The 25,925-nt window shown below is 37.8% G+C and overlaps 3 protein-coding genes across 15 annotated transcripts in view; 2 read left to right on the forward strand and 1 right to left on the reverse strand.

The window, feature by feature from the left end:
* Window positions 1–1,155, forward strand: part of LOC112528948 (cytochrome b5-like) — an 11,377-nt gene extending 10,222 nt beyond the window's left edge. For all 3 annotated transcript variants that reach the window (XM_025140003.1, XM_025140002.1, XM_025140004.1), the window contains exons 3-4: window positions 549–615; window positions 693–1,155. In XM_025140003.1, coding sequence (XP_024995771.1) covers window positions 549–615; window positions 693–961 — 336 coding nt within the window. In that variant the 3' untranslated portion in view covers window positions 962–1,155. The remainder of the gene's footprint in view (window positions 1–548; window positions 616–692) is intronic.
* A 1,385-nt stretch (window positions 1,156–2,540) lies between these two features.
* Window positions 2,541–10,695, forward strand: LOC112529275 (protein LHY). Of its 3 annotated transcripts, none has more exons than XM_025140481.1 (8): window positions 2,541–2,856; window positions 2,967–3,087; window positions 3,283–3,459; window positions 3,542–3,653; window positions 3,950–4,011; window positions 8,236–8,460; window positions 8,551–9,966; window positions 10,145–10,695. In XM_025140481.1, the coding sequence occupies exons 3-8, from the start codon at window positions 3,424–3,426 to the stop codon at window positions 10,463–10,465; spliced, it is 2,172 nt and encodes a 723-aa protein (XP_024996249.1). In that variant the 5' UTR covers window positions 2,541–2,856; window positions 2,967–3,087; window positions 3,283–3,423; the 3' UTR covers window positions 10,466–10,695. The 3 variants fall into 3 exon arrangements, with proteins under 3 accessions (XP_024996249.1, XP_024996248.1, XP_024996250.1); XM_025140480.1 differs by having other exon boundaries at window positions 2,967–2,992; XM_025140482.1 differs by lacking the exon at window positions 2,967–3,087.
* Window positions 10,696–10,815: 120 nt separating this feature from the next.
* Window positions 10,816–25,540, reverse strand: LOC112529274 (endoribonuclease Dicer homolog 1). 9 transcript variants are annotated; one of them, XM_025140477.1, is made up of 22 exons: window positions 25,317–25,540; window positions 24,070–25,139; window positions 23,876–23,989; window positions 20,871–21,081; window positions 20,339–20,733; window positions 19,974–20,205; window positions 17,804–17,976; window positions 17,588–17,710; window positions 17,337–17,497; window positions 17,020–17,253; window positions 16,750–16,900; window positions 16,490–16,672; window positions 15,199–15,360; window positions 15,026–15,121; window positions 14,312–14,937; window positions 13,359–13,459; window positions 13,069–13,268; window positions 12,620–12,998; window positions 12,093–12,523; window positions 11,765–11,929; window positions 11,304–11,674; window positions 10,816–11,214 (listed from the first exon to the last, which is right to left on the reverse strand). In XM_025140477.1, the coding sequence occupies exons 2-22, from the start codon at window positions 25,069–25,071 to the stop codon at window positions 11,037–11,039; spliced, it is 5,688 nt and encodes a 1,895-aa protein (XP_024996245.1). In that variant the 5' UTR covers window positions 25,072–25,139; window positions 25,317–25,540; the 3' UTR covers window positions 10,816–11,036. The 9 variants fall into 9 exon arrangements, with proteins under 9 accessions (XP_024996245.1, XP_024996240.1, XP_024996239.1 ...); XM_025140472.1 differs by having other exon boundaries at window positions 12,093–12,998; window positions 25,285–25,540; XM_025140471.1 differs by having other exon boundaries at window positions 12,093–12,998; window positions 24,070–25,192; window positions 25,285–25,540.
* Window positions 25,541–25,925: the final 385 nt, after the last annotated feature.

Consider the following 25,925-nt stretch of genomic DNA (forward strand, 5'->3'; position numbering starts at 1 on the left):
GATTTAAAATTCAATTCATTTCCTTCTCTCTCGACTTTGTACCAAAAAGATACTCGGAGCTTGGGGCGAGGCTCCTTCTGCACCGATCGGTATAGTATGAATGTGGCTGGGGAGTCCTGGGCATCACAAAACAGAATCATATGATGGTTGGTCCTTGAACTCTTGATTGGGAGATTAACTTGTTGAAGAGAGGCCATTTCTCTTCAGGATTTTTGCTGAATTTTTTGATCAAAATAAGTGCAACCAATTGAAAGGAATGTAGCACAGTTTGGTAGTGCCTTTGTCTTGTATTTGTCTTCTCATCTTGTTCCATCCATTTTCATTGTTGTTGTCAGCTTGTCGCCTACTTTGGTTTTAGCTGGATTTGTGTGATTTTCATTTTCTCCACTTGATATGAATACGCGTGGATCTGGGAAGTTCCTGCATGCCTGTTTTTCTCAAACCCAAGGGGAGAACAAGCATCAGAATTCTAAATCCTTTTGTGCAATACAGCAAGTTATGTTAATTTCTGGAAGGTTATTGACATGTCTTGTACTGTGACATGATAGGTGTATGATATTACACCATTTCTGGATGATCATCCTGGAGGTGACGAAGTCCTGGTGTTAGCCACTAGTAAGATATTGCTTCCTTCTTGTTTTATTAGTATCACCAACACATGATTTATTGATTGTTTGTGTTATATTTTGCAGAGAAAGACGCAACCGAGGATTTCGAAGATGTGGGTCACAGTCAGAATGCAAGAAACATGTTGACAGAATACTATGTTGGTGATATTGATATCAACACCATGCCACAAAAAGGACAGTACAAAAAAACAGCTTCAAACTCAGGTTCTGGATCGAAAAGTGGTTCAGGGAGCTCATCCAACATCATGGTAATGTTGGTTTTGCCCATTCTGATGTTGGTGTTGGCATATGGTCTCTATTATTTTGCCAAAAAAGACAAGGTGATTGATTAGCCCATTTCATGCCTTACTACATTATGTTATGTATGGATCTGTAGTTTGTAATTGTGTAGCTAGCTCTAGCTACAAGGAAGAGAAGGACCTTTATTTATTTATAGTCAGTCATGTGCGGATATTGGTTACGTTTACTTATTGATGAACCTATGAACAAGGTTTTTATTGGGGATAAAATCGATGTGCTGTTTCTTATGTCCTATGTGTTTCGTAGGTTGAGGATGAAACAGGAAGTCAAGGGACAACCTTGTATTTATTTATTGAAGTGAATATGATATTTATATACAATAAATGAACTCAAGCATCCTCTTCATCAATTGAACCCTTGACCTTTCAGGATGTTAGATTCTACTGATAACTTGAATACAGCTAGGCCACAAATGTAGCGAACGCCCCCTTTAAACTCAAGGTGGATCATGAAACACCGACGGCTGTGAACGAGGCTCGATAAATGTTTCGGAAGAAATGGAGCATGTTATCAAATGAAAGTCTCTCTCGTATATTAACCACTCGATGAACATAATAGCAACACCTATCTAACACATTTTGACATCAGGCCAAGGGTAAAGCTACAGCAAGTTGCACAAAAGGAACCATAACATATTATTTAATATATGGATATGGCTAAGTTGTTGTGTGTTGATATTACATTGCAACACCATCAGAATCAGAAAGAAGCTAAATGTGCCTTCTTCATTAGCTCTAATACACAACATTAGACTCACACACTTTTACAAATCAAAGACTACAACTAATGTCCATGTGAAAAGAGGGATGAAAACATAATATATGATTAGACTCTCGTAAATCGCTTAATTTAATAATAACTAAACTCATTTTTAATTATTTAGCCATCTGAATAATTCAACTCCTTTAATTATTCAATTCCAATCTCTTAAATAGGTTGTAAACCAAAAGAAATCCTATCACATTGTCAATCATTTTAAACACTTTTTACAATCATAACAAATACATTATCACTATCCAAATAAGTAGGAATATATGCATATAATCTCCAGTCTGGCACTTTGTGGTCATCATCGATATATGTATACACTTAGTCTTAGATGTCTGCTGGCACGAATGTGCCATACTCGTCATATTCAATCTCACTTTTTTCATTTCTAAATATATTGAGCCGGAGGGAGTGAGACACGAGAGAGCAGATGAGAGAGAATTATAATATCGAGGTTTTTTTTTTTAAAAACTTTTGTAATCGAAATGATTAAAATATTATTTATTTAATAGAAAATTTTAACATAGGTTGAATTGAGAAACGAAATCCGTTAGAAATTGATAAAAAGATTAAAATGTTAGTCTTAATTATAAGTGAAAAATAGACAAGAGGAATTGGGTGGATGGAGTTTAGGGTTACGGGGGAACTTGTGGCGGAGATCTCCTAATAACAAAATGCAATTCATGCCACAAACAATGCCTCGCTTAATTCCTAACACACACACACACACACACACACGAAAAAGAAATAAAGAAATAAAGAAAAAAATAAAGTGCAAGGGGTGTGGGCTTCCTGGGTTGTCCATCCACCATTGATCTCAGGCCACGTGTCATCATTCTCACTCCCTCTGCGAGCCTTCCGTCGTTTCCAGCCTCAAATTAAAACCCTCTTGTTTTCTTAAAATAATAAAATAAATCCACCCCCAAAAATTGTAGTGGCTCAGATTTCTCTAAACTCTCTCGTCTCTCGTCGGCTCGACTCACTTCGCTTTTACTCTCTTCTTCTTCCTCCTCCTTGCATCCAATCCAACAAACTACTTCTCTTCAGATTTGGACCATTGCCTGAATCTTTCCGTCATGGAATGAATCCTGTTCATGCTGATCACCTTCAAGATCCCAACTTCAACTCTTGTCTTCCCCCATGGCCACTATCTCCCAAGGTATCCCTTTCTGCTTCTCCTATGGTTGCCCTTATCCCTTTTCTTTCTCTTTTCTCTACTGATTCAAGTTTCCTTGTTTATTTTTCTTCCTTTTTACATCATCTCCAAAGGTTTTCGCATCACTCGGCTCATTTTGGTGAGGGTTCCGATAGAAATTTTCTCGCTCTCTCTCTCCCTCTCCCTCTCCCTCTCCCTCACTACTACTATTACTTGTTTCAGGTTTATTCAAGAGTATGTGTGTCTTTTATTGTCTCCCCTTGATTGATTTTCTCTTCATTCCAGAAATTAAAGATTAACAACCATTCATATATTGGAATGATCTATCATACTTGCAGTCAGTGAACTCGGAAATACTAATTAGTTACCGGGTCTTTCTTTCTTCCTATGGACTTCTGCTATTGTTACATTTCTCGTCTTTTGCGCTAGTGTTACCTTATCAGGTATTGTTGAATACAACGGCTAAGCTATTTTCCTGCTTGGATGCTTCGAGGGATGAAAGACGGCTTTTGTATCCCTTACTTGTTCGAGAGGATTTGAAGCAGCGCTAACAGCTGCCCTTGTCCCTAGATGGACCCCTACTCTAGAGAAAAGTTGAACATTAAGGTTATTCTTTAACCACTGTCATGTATCTTATGCATGTTGATCTGCGAATTAAAATCAATTTATTGTTATCCTTGTATTGTAGACAAGGAAACCGTATACAATTACTAAACAACGTGAACGATGGACAGAGGATGAGCATAATAGTTTTTTAGAAGCCCTGAAACTATATGGGCGAGCTTGGCAACGGATAGAAGGTATGTAGGTTGTTTTATGTGTAGCGGCTTATTCTGCATCTTGGTTTTTCTTTCTAAGGGTTTTCGATACTTTTTTTCTTTTTCTTTCCTACCTGCAATATAAAGTGATAAGCTCACCATTTGCTTGGAATTTTACAATCCTTGCCTTAATTTCTAAAACCCTTTATTCTTGGTTCCTCTAAAATTACGTATATCTTTCATGGTGGAAAACTTCGTTCGGATTCTCTATCTTTAATGTATAGTTATTCTTTAATCGGAGACACCCTTTTGCTCCTCCATTTTTGGTGTTAATGCAGAACACATAGGAACCAAGACTGCGGTGCAAATCAGAAGTCATGCACAGAAGTTCTTTACAAAGGTCATTTAGTTTCCTTTGCATATGTGTTTCATCATAGGATTTATCTCAAGTACCATTAAGGGAATGCACTATTATTTATATATCTTCTTTCACTGATAATGTTTCAAGCATCTTGTTCTGCATTTGATATGCGTGTGCTGTAAAATATCTTTCCATTTAATTTGCTGAAGACTATTTACCGAAATCGAGAGACATTCATCCAACGACAGTAAAAGGAAACAGGTCTTCTATCGCAAACTAGTTGGGGTAGGCTAAAATAAAATACAAGTACATAAAAAATAGAAGAATGTGAAGCCTAAGAAAGTATGTAATGGTAAACCTTGGGAGATGAATAGCATCATTTCTCACACTTCTAAGGCTAACTTTTATGGTATATTCAACTCACTTAAATCTCTCATCCTTATTTCCCCCAAGGTCAAACGCCGAGGGCCAGATTTGTGGAGGCAAGGGCATTGTTTATTTATTTAATTTATACATAGTACGCATATATCATTCACAAGAAACAATCAATATCGGTTGGTGTTACCATTGACTTCTAAGCTTCAGGTCCTGTGTCCAACTTCTGTTATGAACTTTCTCTAGTTTTGTAATACTTGGTTTTGCACTTTGCAAAATTTGTATTTTAATTATGTAATTGTTAACTCCAGCTTAGATTGAGAATATCTATTTTAGTTAAATTAATTTCTTTTCACAATTGAGATATAGTTCTTGTGTTATAATTAGCTWTYTTWKTAAACTTCTAAATATTCATTTTATTGTTTGATTCGTTTGGATCGGCAGAAGTGAACATGTTTAAGAATTTGCATCTATGATGATTTCATTATAATGGGATCAGTTAATTGCATAAAAGCCTTGTGAATAACGAGGTTCCTAATAAGTCATCCTTATAAATGATTAGTTTCCAAATAAGGAATGCTTATGGATATGAAAACTTCTAAGCATAGTACTCCTGAACTTCCATGACATATTTTTATGGCTAAACTTTTTGAACAATGCTATATGAATGTATGGTTCTTTAAACACATCATGCAACTGGTAAGACGTAAGAAATTTAAACATGCTTGAATCAATTTAATCATGATTTTTACTTGAAAAGATGATCCATTTGATAAAGATTCTAGATTGGTAGTGCCATTCTATCTCTATTAACAGCCTCTTCTTACATGTCTGTCTTCTAATAAAGGTCTATGTTGGAGACAAACAAATCATCTCAAGTGGTGTTGCATAAGCTTTTATACTGACACCAACCCATCCTTCTTGAATGGTTATATTACATATCTATTCTCTCTCCTAACGTACAAATAAACTATGAGTTTTATCAAGGAAAATAAAAATGCCATGCCATTATGTATCCTCTTAATTCTAACTTTTGGACTTGTCCCATATGTAATATTCTTTAGTTACTTTGGTAGAGTCCAACATATGATAGACTTCTAGTTCTAGTAGAACACTTTGATTGGCTAAATTACCTCAAGTAAATTGTTTCTCTCAGTACATTCAGGCAAATTACCTCAATTTATTTCCAATATTTATCCTCTTCGTACTAACATTTGCACATGGTCCTTTACCCTTCTTCGATATTCCTTGGCTACTTTGGTAAAGTCCAACATATGATAGGGTTCTAGCTGAACAATTTATATTACTAAATTACCTTAACTAGATTGTTTCTTCAGCTTATTTTTTCTTATTCTTATTAGTAAGTGAACTTTATTCTTCTCAAATGGCTTTCTCTAGTTAACAAGTCAATATTATGCAAATGAAATATGCATAAACATTAACGTGTCTCTCCTGTGTAATGTCTCTCTGTTCTGAAAGATGTGTAATTTGCTCCATATGCTTACATTAAATGGTGATTGTGCTGTTAGAGAAGCTTTTGTCTATGGTGTGGCTGAAGTAAAATCACACCTTGAACACTCTAGTTATTTTCATGAAAATGAAAATAAATTAGTTATTATTTCTTTTGGTTTTCATTTTCAGTCTACCCAACTAATTTGGGATAAAAGGCTTGTTGTCGTGTATTCCCTTTGTGAATATATTTTAGCCCATTGAGCATGAAGTTACTGGTGACATTAGTAAGAGCGAATTGTTTTCCCTTATTACTAGGTTTCCCTTTGTAGCATAGGGAGTGAGAAAATTGGTTCCAATGTCACTAAATGAATAATGATTGATTGAAGGAGGGGTAATTTATGATTGGATCTGAAGTCGCTAACTCTTGTGTTTCGTGTAGCTTATTTGATGAATTTAGATTGTTATAATGCCTAAGACTATAACTTTGGGTGTCACTGTGTATATCCTTGGTCTGTACTCCATTCGTTCCTATCATTCTTTTTCATTAACTACATGTCAATGCTTATGTAATTATATGATTCTAGATACACGAAGTTAACACTTATTCCTGACGCAAATATTATAGAAAAAGATGTTTTCTATCATGTAGCCCAAACGCGTTGTTCCTCTTGGTATTGTTGTTCTGATCAGTTTACACTATTTTTTTTACTGTTTTTTAAAACCATATATAACTGTAATCATACACACACACATATACTACTAGTTTTTGCAACGGGTGATTAACCAAAGATTCAACGTCACTTATGTAAAAGGTTTTGGACATAAGTGGAACTGTCCCAATTGTCTAAAGGAGGGATCGTTATCTCAGCCTTAGCCACTCCTCAGGGTTCTCTTATTGCTCAATGGGCTCAACATGCCTCTTCAGACTCTACCATTTCCTAATAGATGCCTTCCGTTCTTAGGTGCTAGTTCAAAATTACTAAGTACAGTATCCTACCTTCGCTTGCTTGTCCCTCTCTATCCCAGGTGTTGACAATGGACTTCTGATCATATGACTTGGACTAGAACATTTTACATGCTATTTCACCTTCACCCCGATTAACTTGCTTGACTTGCTAATGGTTCATTATGTCTTGTTAGTAGAGTTGGATCTTCCCATATCACATGACATACAATGCATATGTGTTATGTCCCTACTTTCCTGAATGTCTATTATCTATTTGCTAAGTTTAACAAAACATAAACTGTTCAATGTGTTTTTCAAGAGCTTCTGCCGAACTGGTTGATTGGCCCTAGATATGCTCACTGTTGGTAGCATATATTTGGTTTCACCTTCATCCTTTACCATATGATATTTCATTTTCACCTAGGATGACGTTGGACCTACAACAATAAAGGTAGTATAATATAATTTTACCTTTACTTTTTCTGAAAGTTCTGCATCTATTAGCCAAATTAAATGAAATTGTTTTTTTCAAGAGCCATGGACGAACTGATTGATGGCCTATATATACTCACTGTCTGTCGGTTGGGCATCCTCTGCGTGTTGTGAAGAAACCGAGACAAGAATTCTCTTCTGTATCTAACTTCATCTCGGAGTTGTGTTAGAAGGGAAACAAGCCTGCGCCCTGTCACCCCTACTCTCCTAGACACAACCCCCTACAGAGTCTACTCTTGATTTTATATATTTTATTTCCTTCATTAATGATTTTTCTAGAACTCGGTGGGTTTATTTAGTAAAATCAAGAAGTGAAATTTTTTCTATCTTTCATTACTTCTATTTGTATACTTAAATCATTTGATGTGCCTGTAAAAGTTTGTACTTCAATAACATGAAAGAATATTTGCTATCGGTTTTATTACATTTATGTATGAAAGTGGAGCCTTGTATCTTTCCTCGTGTATCTATATACCTCAACATAATGACGCTCTAAAACAGGAAACCACCATTTGCTTGTTGTGGTATGAAAACGTTGTTGATTCATTGCAATGTTTCCCATTTTTATGAGGATGTAGTTCTAACCACAAACTTTTATCAAACAAAGATGCCTTCCTGTGTCTTCACTGGGAAGATTTTGTTATCAGTGTTATATCCATTCACCCGGTTGTTCCACCTATCACTGAAAATATTTGATTGTGTGTTTATGTTCGAGACGTGTGTCATAGGTGTGCTTTCTTCATTCCATGATCTATCTGATTTCTTTGTGTTGGTTAATCCTGTGTTCAGAAAGGCTAGATATTATAGTGCTTTAAGTCGATACTTCACTTCTGCTAATGCTACCTTTTTACTAGTTCGAATCTTATCGAACTATGACATTACTTGATTCTGTTAACTGTGTTATCATTTCTATTAATAAAAAAGTTAGCACGTGCTGATATATATTGCCATTTAAAATTGGAGTTTTGCTTTCTTTATATTCCCTGTTCTTATAATAGTTGGAGAAGGAGGCTGTTGCTAGAGGAATACCAATAAGACAAGCTCTTGATATGGAAATTCCTCCTCCACGCCCTAAAAGGAAACCAAATTATCCTTATCCTAGAAAGACTGGCCCCCCAAATCATCCACATGTGGCAGAAAATGACAGGATACAAGCAACCTTAGTTTCTTCTCTGCAATCCGGGATACAAATACTGGATCTGGAGAGAAAACCCCTTCCAGAGGTATATACAGGTTTTATTTACTTGCACATTCACTTTGTTGCCTGCATTTCTTCAATTCTGTTTACTTGATTTAGTTTTTCTTCATACCAGACAACCAGCCACGAAGAGAATCTTGAAAATGCAAAATTAAATGAGCAAGTGGAAAATGCTATCGAAGGACCATCAGAAAATGAAAATTCCGTACCAAAACCAGTTGAAGCCCTAAATCCAGGCGTTTTTAGAGAGTTCATACCTGCCTTGGAAGAGGTCATTGCCCATGATGAAGCAAATGAATCTTATATCACCATTGAAACCAGAGAGCACCAGAAACTGGATCAAGATGGCATTAATCACACAAATATTACATCTGACACCTCATTATTTGAGAGCTCACACCTTGTGCATGAAAATATCATTCACCGTCAATATTCTGATAAGCTGAAGCAGCCTACTGGAAATGTTGGGGCCCTGTCAATAAATGACATACGGGGTGTGCAGAATTACCCAAGGCATGTTCCTGTACAAGTTGTAGATGGAAAAAATCTAGGAATTAGTGCAAAAAGCAGTGCAACTCCAGATATGTCCTTTCAGGAATCAACACTCAATAAGTCAGGAGAAGTTGAAAACCCCAACTTATTTGTTAACATAGCAGCATCTGCAGTTACTGGGCATCATAACAATGCTACAAGATCTTCCAGCTATCAGACAGTTCCAACCTTCCATCCTCTTTCCTCTTTATGTGATAATCAAGAGAATTACAGATCATTTTTCCATGTTTCATCCACAATCTCCAGCCTCATTGTTTCATCTCTGCTACAAAATCCTGCAGCCCATGCTGCAGCAAGCTTCGCAGCTACGTTCTGGCATCCTGCAACTACAGAAGCTTCCTCCAGAGATTCTCCTTCATCAGTTCAGTTAAATTCCGAGACTCCTAGCATGGCAGCAATTGCTGCTGCAACTGTAGCAGCTGCAACTGCATGGTGGGCAGCTCATGGTCTGCTTCCTGTTTGTACTCCTTTTTACCCGGGTTATTCTTGTACTTCTCCATTTTCATTTGGGACACCCATAGACGGCAATCAAGCAAGAGTGGCCAATAATGGAGGAGAGAAGGTTCCTTCTGAAGGTGTCGTGCAAGGAGAGAAGATGAATGCAGAAAAGGGTGAGGGCTTCCCAAAAGAACATCCACCTCCAGGATCTGTGGATCTGTCTTCATCGGAGGATTCTGATGGGCAGGGAGGTAAGAAATCAAATACTGAACCAATTGCGGGTGATACCAAGGAAATGGCACCAGTGACGGAGCTACATGATTCAAGCAAGACTAATGTTCGGAAACAAGTTGACCGGTCTTCTTGTGGTTCTAATACGACTTCTAGCAGTGAAATTGAGACGGATGCTTTACCCAAGCATGGAAAGGAAAGAGAAGAAACTAAAGGTTCAGATGTGAATCTTCCATGTATTGACTCTATTTCCCGTAGGTGTAGAAGCACTATTAGCCCAAACGAATCATGGAAGGAGGTCTCGGAAGAGGCAAGTAACAAATTCATCTTGTTATATCTTATTTTTGTATAGACGAGATTATTGGAGAAGTTAGAAACAAAATTAATGGACAAAGAATATAAGATGAATTTTACATAAATAGACAAAGAATATAAGATGAATTTTACATAAATAGAACCTGTAGCTTACTGTTTGACTTGACACTCAGGGACGACTTGCTTTTCAAGCTCTCTTCTCGAGAGAAGTCCTGCCACAAAGCTTCTGTAATGTAGGCGAGGAGAGGGATGACGAGAATGGTGAAGGTGTATCACATTTGGACCTCAACAGGATGAGTCAAGAAGCTGGGGAGAGTAATGGTGTGGATGAAGGGCTACTGACAATGGGATTGGGGAATGTGAAGCTGAACATTCATCATACAGGGTTCAAACCTTACAAGAGGTGTTCAATTGAGGCTAAAGAAGGCAAGATTGTGAGCCAGCAGAATGATGAGAAAGGTCCAAAGAGAATGCGGTTGGAAGCAGAGCATTGATACAGGAAGGTTGTGTTGTATATTATTTTAGTCTAGTCCTAAAAGCTCACAAAACTTGCTGTGTAGTTGTGAGTGCTATATGATTACCTTATAGAATGGACATGCTGAATGTATTGGATTTAATTGTCATATTCCTCCTCCTAACAACTATGGAGAATGAAAATTGAACTTTTGGAAAATGCATTTAGCCATTTCTATAATCCACAAGTTGAGTTGTCAATTTAATATGCTGCTTCAACAATGGAAGATATTGAAAGATTGGTGATGTTATTTGGAGATGAAGCCAAAGACTTGCAATAAATCCATGAATTTAGTTTTTGTAAGAGCTTTAAATCCTGATGGATTACGATTTGCTACTTGAAGATGCAACAAGTACATGGCATTTTTTGAACCAGGACAGATATTTTTAGAGCATTTTACAAAAGTCAATCGTTTGTCATTAAAAGATATGCAGTCATTTAATTCATCTACTTAGTCATATAGACTAAGTTGGCTACATATGAATGTTCGATTGAATACGTCCGATATGATGAATCAATTATTGGCCCTGAAACCAAAATGTAACAATTGATCATGCATACCACCTATTTAGAAGCTCCAAAAGCAGAACTGCAGCAGAGTCTTTAGCTTTCTTTACACTGGGCATAGGTTCTCCAATGCATTCGTCTGTCCACCCTTTATCAGAAGTATTCACCCGTACGGCAAATATAAACCGTTTGGCATGGGCAGGACCACCCTCACTGACACACCTACAGATGTCACACACAAGATTGATCAATCAATCCACGGATGTCACAAGATGAAGATGCTGCTGCTAGATGTTAAGGTGCTTTCTTACCGGTACAATGGCATCGGCCAATTTCTCCGCAAACAAATGTCATTCAAGGTCTGCCTCGTGAATGTTTGGCTGCCATTCTTCTTCTTCCCATCCTCATCTGCCTTCTCCTTGGCTTCAGCGGTCTCTTTCATTTTCAGAGCAGCGAGAGCATTGCGAGCAGCTAGCTTTTGTGCCATTTTCTTTTGGGGATTTTGAGCAACACCAACCTGGACACCATCGATGAAAACTTCAACCGTAGCCAGGTTACCGTTTCGTGTGGCCTTGTACTCCAGTCCTTCAGCCTGTTGCTGACAACGTTCCTGTAACTCCCGCACTGGATGCATTGGGAGTGTTTCTGGAGTGACCATTGGATGCAATAGAGGTTGGAAAACCTGGATGAGAACCAAGGGTATATGAACTTGTAAAACTCCCCCATTAATATAACACCTGAAAATACAGATTAGAATCCTAGCAAACCTAACCTTCCATACAACTGCTGTGTCGCGTTCACTGTCTAAAAAGATAGCACCAGCAATAGATTCAATAATGTCACCTAGGACTTTTGGAGCTTTGCAATCTCCCAGACCAAACGAGTTGAACCCTGGCTTTGACAGTTCACCTTCCACCTCCTTCACAAAATCTCGTATCTAACCATCATAACAACAGATGAGAGGGATGGTAAAGCAGAAAGATGAGAAGCTATATGAGCATGATTTTGTAGTTAATATTAGAAAAAGGATTGAACAAGAAAACAATCATTGAAGATATGTGCTAAAGTAAAGTCCAATAACAGCACTATAAACTACACACCTGTTTTTCAAGTGCACTTGAACCATGTCTCAGGTGCACATGCAGGTTATGTTTAACAGCAACACGTGCAAAATTTTCATTATTGACAGCAGCAGCTCGCAAATCAGTCAAGCGTCCTGGTGGCAGATCTGTGTACATAAAAAATAAATGCTTTGTAATAAGATGATCCAGGACAGCATCACCAACAAACTCTAACCGCTGGTAACAAGACACTCCAGAAGATGGCCTGGAAGCATGAGTAATTGCTTCAACCAGCAGACCCTTATCATGGAATTTGATGTTCAGTGCACCCTCTAAGGAATCGAAGTTGACACTCCTTAGTATGCTATCTGGAACGTTGCTACGCCTTGTTGAGCATCCTATCTCTGTGGGATCAAAATCCACCTCAATCCCAATCCATTTCATGAAGTGATTGGCAGCTTGTTTTCCACCTTCAACATAGTAAACGCCAATCAATGCTTCAACAACATCAGCCAGTGTCTTACTGGAGAGGACCCGGTAACAACTTGAATCACCCTCAAGCTCACCATCCTCTAAATCATCGTCTTCATATTCATCTCTTCCTGTTACAGCCTCGATGAGTACTCTATCTTGATCAAATAAGAATTCTGCTTCCTTAATGTCTTCATCAAAAACAGGTAGTACCCCAGGAGCAGCCCATCTAGATGGAGCAAATCGATCTGCTTGGATATACGACTGAAGTCCCTTGGTAAGTGCATACTGGTACAATACCATGTTGCTAACCATTTGCTGTCTCATCCTGGTGAGCTGGCCTTCATGCTTCTGGGGATATCTGAGGAAGAGATAGCGACTAACAACCCATTTGAGGTAGGCATCTCCTAGCAGCTCTGCTCTTTCATAGCAGAAAGTTTCCTGGCATGAAGCTGCAGTCAAAGCTTCCAAAATCTGTACACAAAGACGTCAACAAACTAACAGTAACAGCCAACGAAAAATAGTGAAATGGAAAAAATGATACCTTAAATGCAGGAACAGTATAATTGATAACATTTTTAAGCTGAACAGCAAGCAGCATGCTTTCAACTCTCCGCATTATTGAAGGTAATCTCTGTGCGCCACGAACTAATGATCCAGGAAGAGGATGTACAAAGCATAGCTCAGGAGGAAGGAACACATAATATGTCTTATCAGGAGTCTCTTCGCATTCGCCTTCATGACCTTAACAATCGAATCTTAGGCAATCCATTCTAGAGGCTAAAATGATGTATATAAAGTTACTAACAGGAGGTCAATTAAAAGGGGAGTTACCTTCCGAATGTTCAAACCGAGGTGACAGAAGATTTTTGCAATAAGACACCCCACGGCCTCTTATCAGGGGTTGCTGCTTATAGATTAGTTCTACCCCATACCTATTTGTGACAGGACTAAATAGCTAATGCACCACTGATGTGCATGAAGAAGCAGAACCTCCCAATCTAGAAAGGAATCGGAAATTACCAACAATATAGTAATTAAACCACCTCCTTACAGATTGGAATATGAATCTCTTCTTCAAGCACATCAATGTAGGTGCATATAGCTATCCAGTCCTTGCATTAGAAACATGTGTTATGAAGTTGAAAAGAAAAATAATAATAAATTCATGCCCACATGTCAAATTTCATGCATTGATAGTTACTAAATTAAGAACTCAAAAACTATTGGCTAGATGGTTGTAGAAGTCATTATTCTTACAACATTACTATAAGACACAAACTGCACATGCTGAGAGGAACCAACATACAGATTATTCAGGAACAGGTGCAGAGGCAGGCATCATTCGACAAAAGTAACACAAGTGATTGAGTTAGGGAGTGTGCCATCAACTTATTTGCCTGAATGTATGATGTTTAATACTTGAGAAATGAAATGAGCAATCAACTACTATGCCTGAATACATAATCTCCATGAAGAGACAGCTTAATCACAGGAAACCAAAAACACAGTATAACTTGCTTTTGTGTTAATAGCGTATTGAAGAAAAATCACACAAAGATATCTTGTAATACATTTTTTTTGGTGTGATGTCCACATTCCAATATCTCCACAAAATCTAGACTGTGGACAGTTATGGACCTTAAATGGCAACGTAATACATTAAACGCACTCATTGACACCAAGCATCCAAAGCCGCCCCCACCCCTGGCCCGTCACACCGCAACAAAGCAAGGATAATAATTCTTTAACACACTAGTAATTGTAAATTTGGCAAGAGCACATACTTCTGCTTGTAGTAATCAGCATATGAAGTATACTCAAGTGGACCAAGGTAACCTTCTTTCCTTGGAAATGAGTTCTCTGCTGTCATATCATAGCGTACAGAATCAACATAAAACCTCTTTCCAGAATGAGCTGCAGTAACAATCCTTCCAACCAGATCCTCTGCATTAGTAGAAGAATCAGCCATCATCAGTTTGCCTTTTGTCAAGTCCTCATTGCATGGTATTCCATTAGCTTCTCGGTCAGGAACCAATCCAGATGCTTTGACAACATCAAATTGTGCTACAGCCCCTCTAACACCATAAGTAGGATGTGTTTTCTGTCCCAATGCCATGCCATGACGTAATTTGCCATATCCATATTCCCTGCGGTCTCCACCAAGTGTCCGTTCATTTGTACCAAGGTAGACATCTGGCCGAGCTCTCTGAAGGGGGTTGTTCCATGCAGGTGTTCCTATAATATTCTCTACAATATCCCAATCAATTTCTTTTATAGGGTCTAGCTGCTTATTGGTAACAGGCACAAACAAATATGCTTTGGCTGGATCCCAGGGAGTAGTGGATGGCTCGACATCCACATCCAGTACAATGCTCATTAATCTTACATGAAAACTCTTCAACAAATCCAACTGTAAGAAAACTTATGTCAACAGGCTTGACTCAAGCAAACAACAGAAACTACAAACGGCAACAAGCAATAGAAGATAAGCAACCAACCTGACTTTTAGTAACTTCAATACACCCCCGAAAGACAAGAGATGCCTTTGTTGTCATTGTTCGTGCGATAAACAGCTCCGTTGACATCGATAACACCTTTAAATATGTTTTTTGGTCAGAGGATCTTCATTTAATCATATCATACAAGAAGAAAATGGAAAACAACATTGTACCTCTGCATCCAGTTCATTGCCCAAAAGAACTGCAAACTCTGAAACTTGAGTCAAAAATGGATCTTTTGAGGACCCGACATTAAGACACTTCACAACATACATATAGAGAGGAAAAAAGTTGGAGTTATCACATTCATCTCTGCCAGATAAAATCCAATCTCCCTGTGGAGATAAACATGAGTGTAAGAATATCACACATTAACATATGAATTGAACAGAAGTATAAAGTGAGGTTAATGCCGAAGCATCAAAGCCAAATTTTGAATTCCACACCCCAAGAAGTATTCCTAACATATGAATGGAACAGAAGTATAAAGTGAGGTTAATGTTGAAGCATCAAAGCCAAATTTTCAATTCCACATCCCCAGACGTATTCGTCTCAACATTGAGTTATGGCCAAAGTTTTTATATATAGAAATATAATACCTTCTGGTTAATGTATAGCAACATGAAGTGTGTGGTTTCAAGTTAAATTGAAGCAATGGATAATCAAAGTACATACTGGGATCAAATACGCACTAGCCTGGTAGGCAAAGTGCAATGGCAAATAATATTCTCAGTCCACATCAAAGATTGAAACATACGTAAATGCATACCATATGAACTGTCAATGGACTTATTCACTCAACAATTGCACTGAAAAATATCAAATATTATTTTCCATTATTCTGAAAATCGCATTCTATTTGTTCATGATCCAATTGAATAAGGTCTGACATAAATCTTCCAAAGGGCTCGTCAACCAAGGATTCTAAACGTAGGACCAGCAGTCTGGATAAATTATCTTCTTCCCAGAATTTGGAATAAGCATGCATGTACTTGAAAATATATAAGCCAATATTTGGAAGATATAAAGTGACTGTGTAAGTAGGGTAGGGAGAGCCAGTTTTGAAAGAAACCAACTCCACCAAATCATCCATTTCCTCATACTCATACCTAAAATTTGCAATCTACATATCAAAGCAACAGTAGCCCCATTGTAGCACTACCAGATCTGATCACAGAAAATGCTATCATGTCTATCATAATCAGTTAAGGGTTGGTCCTTTACATTGAAAATCAATCCTTCATTACCAGGTATCTTGTACTATTTGGTCAAAATCTTACTTTAGCTAAAGCTAAAAACTAGCAAAAGGCTTGGATCCCTAAAATTTGATGTTCCTAGGTGGGTCAAGAAAACAGAAGGGCCTATTATTCTTGTATCTGTGACTATCTTAGAGCGGTTGTTTCCGTGAAGACCCCCTACTTGGGCAATGTGCGTGAAAAAAAAGATCGAGTAAATCAAACTGACCTGAAGGATCTTAGCTACACCTTCAGGGTAGAATTCCCTATGCCTAGCAGTTCCAGGAAGTGGATCTCCTTCATCATTTTCGTCGGCTTTCTCGCCTTCTCCCCCACTTCCCTTGTCTGGCAAGAGCATGTCAGTAAATGCCCCCATTTCATGAAGCTTCTTGCAAGCAGCTAAACAAACAGCCTGCATATTAGAACAAAGTAAATTGATGAATTCCTTAAGTTAATTGGAGATTTAAACCACAAGAAAGTTTCACATGCCTGTTGTGCGATACGCATTGAACTGCATATAGGACCCTCAAGCCTTTCAAATGGTGCATTACAGGGAAGTTGAAGTCTGCATGAATACTCGGTTGGGCCTCCTGGCTTCTCATGACGCTCCATAATGAACTCCGGACGAAGTATTGAATATCTACAAAAATGGATCCACAAAATTATCAAGTAACAGTTAAGGTCTCTCACACATGGAAGTATGATGACAAAATATATTGGTGCATAGGCACAACAGGCTCAATTATAGCATGACAGCACCTGTCACTAGGTAGTTGAGAGCAGTAGAAATGAATAAGTCCGACGGCAGAATTTAAGCTCACAACAGCGCCAGTTGACTCCACCTGGTAGACCGTCCCATGAGTTGGCTCTGTGGAAATCAATTTCGAGGTACCCGTAAGATGACTAAGGTCAGTTCTTTCAATGGCTTCTTTCCGCAAGGTTTCTTCACTATTTCTAGCATTTCTTAGAAATGCCTCATGTGACAAATTTCCTCTGAAGAAAAGATCACATTATTCAATTCCTGAAGTTGTTGTAAAGTATAGACCAATAACGTAATGACATAATGTAGTCATTACCTTTCAATCATCAAGATATAATCTGACCCTGGCTTTCTGGCCCGGCCCCGAGACTGGATATAAGCCAATACAGTTTTAGCAAGGTCAAAGCGAATAACAACATTACATTGGCGAATATCAAGACCTTCCTCAGCAACGCTGGTGGCAACTAAAAGTGTCACCTATCAATTATAGAATTAAATCATCAACTGTAAAGTTCAGTAACAATGCACAGTCACTACCATAGTCACATGGTTCACTATAAGACATACACGGCCGTCTCGGAATTTGGAAATAGTATCCTGCATTTGGGAAGTCCGCATTTCTTGACTATTATTGTGCCCAATCAGACTGGCTGAATTAATAAAATTTAGAGAGGGAAGCTCCACAAAAACCTGCATGCTTGACCGACCATTTCAACTAAATAGTTAGTTGTAAGATTAAGTGAACAATAATATAATAGAAGGTAAGACACTAAAACACTTGACCTTTGGAAGAACAAGGGCAGCCACAACTCGTTCAACAAATATGATAGCACGAAAATCCTCTGTGTGCTGATACTTGAGAAGTATCTGGATCAGGGACTGGACCTTTGGTGTCACTTTTCCGTCAGCCACAGCAGCTCCTATAACCACATCCACATGCTCACCCCCAGAGACAGCTATAACAAAGAAATGCATAAGATCGTCAACCAGAACCATTACAGAAGTTGATAGGAACTGTATATTTTTCTTATCATACAAGACATTTCAGAAAGTTTAGGTGATTTTATGTTGTAACTGAAAGTCTCCTAATCAACAAAATTTGAATTTAGCATTTTGAAGCCTTCTGGAAATTAAGTTGAATAATGAATACTACACACATTTCTTAAACCATCATGAATGAATGGCAAGTTTTCTATTTACTAGAATATCTTTCCTGCGAAAGAAGCTTCTTTAAGGTTAATGATATGAACTTGTATCATATGCTTTATGCATGACGAGCATGTACCAACCATAGTCACTTCTAGGCAAAAGTCGACTGATAGCAGACTAAGAATCCATTCTTGATATATGAGATGAAAATAGATAGGTAGTAAGGCATTACATTGATGCCAGTTTCAGGATGGGTAAAGATGATTTTAGATTGCAATCACCTTCTGTTTTTTGCTTAAATGAATAGCCAAACAAGTTAACATCAAGAGAGAACAGCAAATTCTAAGAGACCGAGGATGTTGTCGTCTCAAATGCAATAAAGGTGATTGTTTGGGGGAAAAAGATAATTATTGAACTTGGTGTCACTACTATAGTCATTGACCCAGTAGACATTTACTACGATAACAATGAGGCAATGGTATTGGCTAAAAAACCTAGATCTCATTCATGATATCATTAAAAGAAGGGGATATCCATTGGCTAGAGCCATGTTGCAGCAGAAGAATAATAGCCATACTAGATCTTGGTATTAGATACATGGGTGATCGGCTCTGGTTCATGGAGACTACTGATGTATGTCTTGGTAGCCAATCATTAGATGATTGTTCTTGCAGCCTATCGTTAGCTGATTATAATGCATACTATGTCTATCTTTTTGTTAATAGAAGGCCTTTCGTTTATTATAGTTGTTTTCTTTAATCAATACTCATTTTGAGCTTCATCTTTCTTTTTGGTAGTTTTTGTAATTGTAAAAAATCTAAGAGATTTCTTCTTGTCAGGTCGTGAGCTATGTGGAGCCAGAGAAAAAATGGGATATATTATACTAATGTCTAAGGTACAAATACCTACGATAATATCTCTAGAATTGTTTGATCCAAGCTTAAGACTTATAGTCAGAGACTTGAACATAAGGCATTGGAATGCTACATGGATCATTATATGAGTGCCATAAGCAATTTTCATAGCGACCACAATTTGTATGATCGTTCAACCTAAGATCACTACAGCCATTATACAAGGAGAAGGAGCAATATGCTTTGATGCCACCTAATGTCATCCTTAGACAATGTTGATTATAAAGTCGATTATTGAGTATGTTGCAAATTATATAGATTGGTGTGAGCAATCCATATGGGACTTGTCCCTCCTACATCACAAGAGTTATCCATACGACCATTCATTAAATGAGACTTTAAAATACATGGTTGTGCTCAAATGAGTTAATCCATGTGATGTTGAAGTCACTTGTCTTAGATGGTCCTCAACTAAAAAAAGATTGAATCACAGGAAAAGTACCAAAATATAATAACATATTATGTTTTGGGTATAGAAAATTCATATATGCAAAGGAACTGAATCACAAGAAAGGTCATTGATAACTTTTTCCACCTAATTCTCGTAATTTTTTTCTAAATTATATAATCTTCAATTCCACCAAATTTTTCTTGGTAATTTCAGTTTGGATTCTACACTCCAACTCAGATCATGACATTCAACAACCAGATAATTCAACCCTATCAAAACCATTTGTCTAACTCTTAAGAAAAAGGGACTCGTAAACTGAAACTAATAGAAGGTTCAATTTGCATATGAAAAGCTAATCAAGTGTATTTAAATATAATAATAATCATAATGGAAGTATGTAGTGGACTAGCAATTCATCTAGCAATGATCAGTTGATTCAGAACACTATAATCACTAGGACATGAAGATGATCTGACGACACCAGTTATAATATACTCACCATGGCTGTCTGGAAGCTCCCCTTCCTCAATCTCATCAAGGCAGGTCGGTTCACAACCCATCTCATCAACTTCACCCATGTTCTTCACGTTATTTTGTAGAACTGCTCCCTCAGATAGCTGGCATTGCAATAGCGAAACGACTTTGCTCAGATAGGATTCTTGAAACTTTATATCAAGCTGGAAGTTTGCCCTTTCATCACTTTGCAAGGCTGTCAAAAATGACTGTGCAACCTGCAAAACAGAAGTTCATGAATCACTGTCAGGTCTAGTCACAAATCAAGAGCTAAGGATTTAGTACAAAAGTAGAATATAAGAACAGAACTTGACCCAATAAGAACAAAAAAGTCCCTAGCGTTACTTGTACCTTATAAGCACACCACTGTCCTAATTCACCAAGTGCATAGTTAATAGCTCTCAGTTTTTGAATTAAATTCGCAGCCCCATCGCCTTCTGTTCTTTCAGAGACACCATATACTTGGCGGAGCTCCTCCTTAGCCCCAGCATCTCTGGCTCCCATAAATTGCCACTTGCTTCTTCTGGAACTTGATTGTGCAGCTTGCTCAACTGCCAATTCCATTTGCTTAATCTGCTCATGTAGTGACCATAAACTAGCTGCTTTATCATACTCCACCACAGTTTCTATCGGCATTGGAACATGTTTTTCAAGCTCTTTACGATCTTTAATGGTACAAACAACAGAGTCTAGTTTTGTTTCAAGATTACGTATCTTGATAGCACAATCCATTTGGCTAGAGACACCTACAGAGAATGCATGATAAATTATGCAAGCAAATGAGTATCAATTCAGCTTTTTATTGAGAGATAGCTTCACTTAGGGAAGTCATTTGCATTAAAAGACAAAAACAGAGATTGGCAACATGAAGAAGTGCTATTACCCTTTAGGTTAACAGGAGAGGCAGTCATTCCAAAAACTGATGGCCTTTTCTCCTTGGTGGTTGTGTGATAGAACTCTGACATCACCAAAGAGTAAGGATGCTTCTTGACAGCATGATGACACTCATCTAGAATTAGCAGATTTATTGCTTCCATTTTTATTATGCTGTGTCTGAGGATATTTAAAAGAATTTGAGCGGTCATCACTAGAACCTACAGACAGGAGAAAGCAAATTTAGAATGGTTATCAATAGAACAATTCATATGAAAAATTAGGAGCAGCAATATTGATTACATCCTCCCAGTAAAATGCATTGGCCTGCTTCCAGTATGATTATTTAGAGATAGAACCTGAAGCACTAAATGAAAAAGAATTTAACCTACTACTGGGTTACCACTATGCATGGCAGAAGGATTCATTTGATGGTCTTTTTTCCTTAGGATATGGCACATTAAAATATGTCCTTTTAAGTATTTTGCATAATGTCAACAAAAGGGGACATAGCCCAAGACTCCTATGACATCCCAAACAACCAACATTAGACAGCAACTGAACGAGCATTGACGACATAAGAGGGGGTGTGCTTTGCAATCTTGCAAGTGCAGTTTTTAGGGGTTAGTTGCTTCATCACACACACGTGACCTAGTAATTCAAGAAGTTTGAATGAGAAAAAGCAAAGAGGCAAGGACATTTCGAAATGAGAAAGACAAAAGATTTTGAAGAGAATGATGTATGAGGATCCAATTCATCACCCAGGACTTTCTCCCACTCCTTAACATCATAAAAAAGATTTTAAATGCATGAAAACTTGTAATACTGTATTATAGAAGCCACAATCATTTAGTTCAAGTACAGTGCTTCAAAATATGATAGCACCATTAATGTGCAGCTATAAGCAAAATTTATTTCCTTCAAGATTTCAAGTTGCATCACCTACTAATCAAGTTATGTTTCATTCAAGTTACACCACCTGCCTTGGTTTTAAAAAGCGCGATGCGATCCGAGGCGGTAAGGGTCCCGGAAGCCGATGTGTGATGCGGATGCGCTCGCATCACGCACGTGATGCACCCGGTATTCAAAAAATACTTATAAATTAATTCTACATATCAATTTCTACCTTAAAAATACTTACCTATCAAAATACTTCATTTATAACATAAAGTAGTTCAAAAAGTGGCATTAGAATCTTAAAAAGTTCGTGAATCGGAATAACAAAACACACAAACTACTACCATGAAGAACACAAGTAAATGTCTAATAGTCCCCAATCCCTAAACTAAATGACCAAGTGACCAACTAATACTCCCCAAGATCAGCATCATCAAACCCCAACATGGGTTCATCTCCCTCATCATTATTAAACCCTCCAATATCTGCTTTCACCTCAACTTCATCATCTTCACGACTCATGTATATGTTCTTAATCTGATATGCGACTTGAGACTTGAGAGGGGATTCGATTTTATTAGGTCATTATTACGTTCTATTTTAATCTACAAAAAGCCCAACTAAAAACCTCTAATGAATTAAAAAGGAGCCCAAACATGAAACATACAGGATGCGCTGATGCACGCATCGTGTGATGCATAGGTGATGCGACCGCATCAGAGAGCATCATGGAATCGCTTCGCATCAGCCCCTTTGATGCGTTACCTCCAGCACATCGGAGCGCATTATGCGCGCATTTTTAAACCAAGCCACCTGCACATAGTCAAGTTCACAGACCAGAAACACAAATTTAAAAGGTACCAGTGGCTGCAGGCCTATTGCTGCTATGCCCCTGTACTTTCTACATTTATGGGAATCTCTCACACATCACTATGACATGAGCTGCTCATGACACCAGATACGGGTTGATGTTCACAGCATCTTAAAAAACCTGCCTGTCACAGTAGTATTGAAGATCCCAGAAAGAGTGTCCACATTTGATTTTCATAATTCAAACTTCCAAAGTATTTCAAACTATATTGAGTTCTCACAATTTTAAGCAACTCCAAAGGGGTTTAATTTTAGCATTCCCTTTGGTTTATGTAGTTATCAATCTTTCACTTGAAACAAAACAATTTTTATCAACTTTAACATTTAGAAGAAACTCTATTAACACCAAAATGTCAAATACAGATTCCTTTTCTAGAGAATACTTCATTTTGTTGCCACACAGCTATCATTAGTTCCTAATACCAGCTTGACGACTTGTATGAAAATTTACTTCCTAAATGCTATGATGCTACACAGAAACTTACGGAAACTGTGCAATATCTTTCAGAAACACATATGACTTCAGTTGTTAGATGCAGGGGACAACGAAATAAGGAAATTTGGAAAGGGAGAGGGGCATCAGTTTGACATTCCTGTCTTCGTACTTTAACAAGAACCATAATCACAAGTTTTAATGGATGATAAGAAAGTCAACACGACTCTAAGCACAAGAGAAGGGGGGGAGCAATGGGATGACACATGTCAACATGATTTAGTTAAGTACCACAGATACAATTTCTTGTATCTCATCGGAAACAAAACCCTAAACCCTAAATAAAGATGCTACTAGCATCTGCCGCACCCTAAATGCATATCAGAAAATGATATTTCATTGACAGTTTTAGCCCTACTCTAACAACTACTATTAGCACTTTATCAAAGACCAGAAGGCTATAAAGATGAAGAGGGAAAATTTACACATTACTCTTCAAACTCAAACTGCCACAAGAAATTTTACTCCCTAGCTTCCCACACAAATCAGACATAGCATGATGGCATCCTACTCCACACACATAGCTAGCAAACAATATGGTAACATAAAGTTGGTTTACTTATCAAATAAGAAGGGTGACGTAGGCAAACCCTAGATTGCATTGCAAACATGGTTTTGTAATCATAACCAAGTAACTTTAAATGTAAACAACATTATAGCTGTCTATGATTGTTCACTAAATAAATTCATGGAAACGTATAAAAACCAAAATTCAGGAAATATGATGAAGGGTGGTGCAAGAGCTGAAAAGCCACCTGTTTCTTCTCGAATTCACGTTGCCACCTCCTAGCATCCCAAAAGTCTTGACCCATCTCGCCACAATAGTGACCTACTTGGTAGCCAGTCTGCTCACGAATAACTTCTGCTTGCTGCACATGTGATTGAGATAACAGAAACTTCAGAATCTGGTTTGCAAGTTGAGAAACTTAATATATGTAATCAATACTACCTGATAAACAAGTGGCACCTTTGGAACCAAAAATACAGCCAGCATTTTCTTGCCTTGTCTATGCAAATCAATGCACACACTTTTTATAAGAAGGACGGCAATGAGTGTCTTCCCTGCTCCTGTTTCTAAAAAGGCTATGGTGTTTTTGTTTCTAGCTTGTTCAAGAACATCCAACTGATACTTACGCGCATGCTCCTTTGGCATTTTTTTCTTGGAATCATCATCTTTTTTTAACTCTCCTTGGTTACAGTCAGTATTTTTCTCAACAGGAGCCTTGATGTCTTTGTTACAGCCAGCTTCCCAAGAACCTGGACGGAAAACCATATCGTTGGTGCCCAGTCGGTCCCTCTCCCAATAACCCCTTCCTTCCCTCCAATCCATATCCCTATTTCCTCTTCTACCATTAAAATGCTGTTCTTTTCTCCTGATTGAATTTCTATCCCTCCTATCTTTCTCTTCGTGATCACGAGCCCTCTTCCTACAAGGTCTTTCCTTGAGATTCCTGCTACAGGAAGAGAGACTATCAATGCGAGGCCTTTTTCCGAATCTTTCTTGGTTATCAAAACATCCCTGAACCTTGTGAAACGCATTATGATCCAATATCTTGTTCCCAACTTCAGTCTCATGATGCTTGTTGGGCTCACTGCTACAAGGTCTGCTACCTCTCTTGACACTGTTCCCAGTATCACTGGTAGAAGCATCTAGTAGTGAAAGAAGAGTATCTTCAGCTTTTATGGCAGATGATATTGTGAGTGGAGCATCAACGATGTTAGCGTTTTGTGGGATGCTATCAAGAACACCATCAAAGAAACAAGGATCCAAGCTGTCATCTTGCAGATTTGAGGGACCACCTTCTTGAATGGCAGCGGAACCCAAATGGATGAATTCACCAGGAATTAGATCATCGCAGGAGATGTCCTCGCAGGCATCCAGCCAGTAAGAAGGCTTTAAATCCTGCTGGGGAACACTCCCTGTTAACCTGCTGCTGGTCTCATCATCCATTCTTTTACAAGTGCTTTGATTTTCAAATATTTAAACGTAAAATTACGTACAGTTTGACCAGAACAGGACTGCAGAGGCCAAAGTAAACAAACAAATTCAGGAGAACAAATATAAAAAAGAGCTGCAACAAATACAATTTGGGAATCAGGCTTGAAATGATAAGAGGTTCATATCACCAGATTAGAAGAAAGCTTAGATATTTATTTTTCTTACTTTATTTTCTGTTGGGGGAAGAAAATGCTTACTTCTTGTATGATGTTAAAAAGTACAGCCAAGTGCGGCAGCCCTCTACCCTTCGAGCGTGTGAGATATTAGAGGGAATCTGCAGATTAGCGTGGGATAGACCGTACGAAGCACGCAAATAGGCAACTGGAGAACCAAATTGTGTGATTCCAATATTCCACACGGTCTATCTTACGCGATTCTGCTCATCCTCGCCATTCCCAACCAAGAATCCGCCGGCTGCGCCTTCTGATGATATTCCAGGAGATAACTTTGATTCGGAGTGCAAAACACCGATGATGTTTCAAAGGGCTTTACTATTTTTATTTTATTTTTAAATTTATTATTGCACAAAATTTCTATTTATTAAATTTTACAGCCTGTCAATTCAAGAATATATATATATATATATATATATATAGGGTCTATTCAAGGGAGAACTGAGTTGTTTGTGGTAATTGTGAGAACCAATCTCAACCAATCATTTTAATATATTAATTATACAATTAAAATCAAATTAAAATGGTATGTTAGTCAATTCTTAATTTAAAATTAAATTTTAATTTTTAAAATGCAGCCGTTTCAAATAAAATAATTAATATTGATTTGCATTCCAAAAATAAAATATTGAT

The sequence above is a fragment of the Cynara cardunculus genome (assembly GCF_001531365.2).
Source record: "Cynara cardunculus var. scolymus isolate 2C chromosome LG 16, CcrdV1, whole genome shotgun sequence".
NCBI classification, from domain to species: domain Eukaryota; kingdom Viridiplantae; phylum Streptophyta; class Magnoliopsida; order Asterales; family Asteraceae; genus Cynara; species Cynara cardunculus.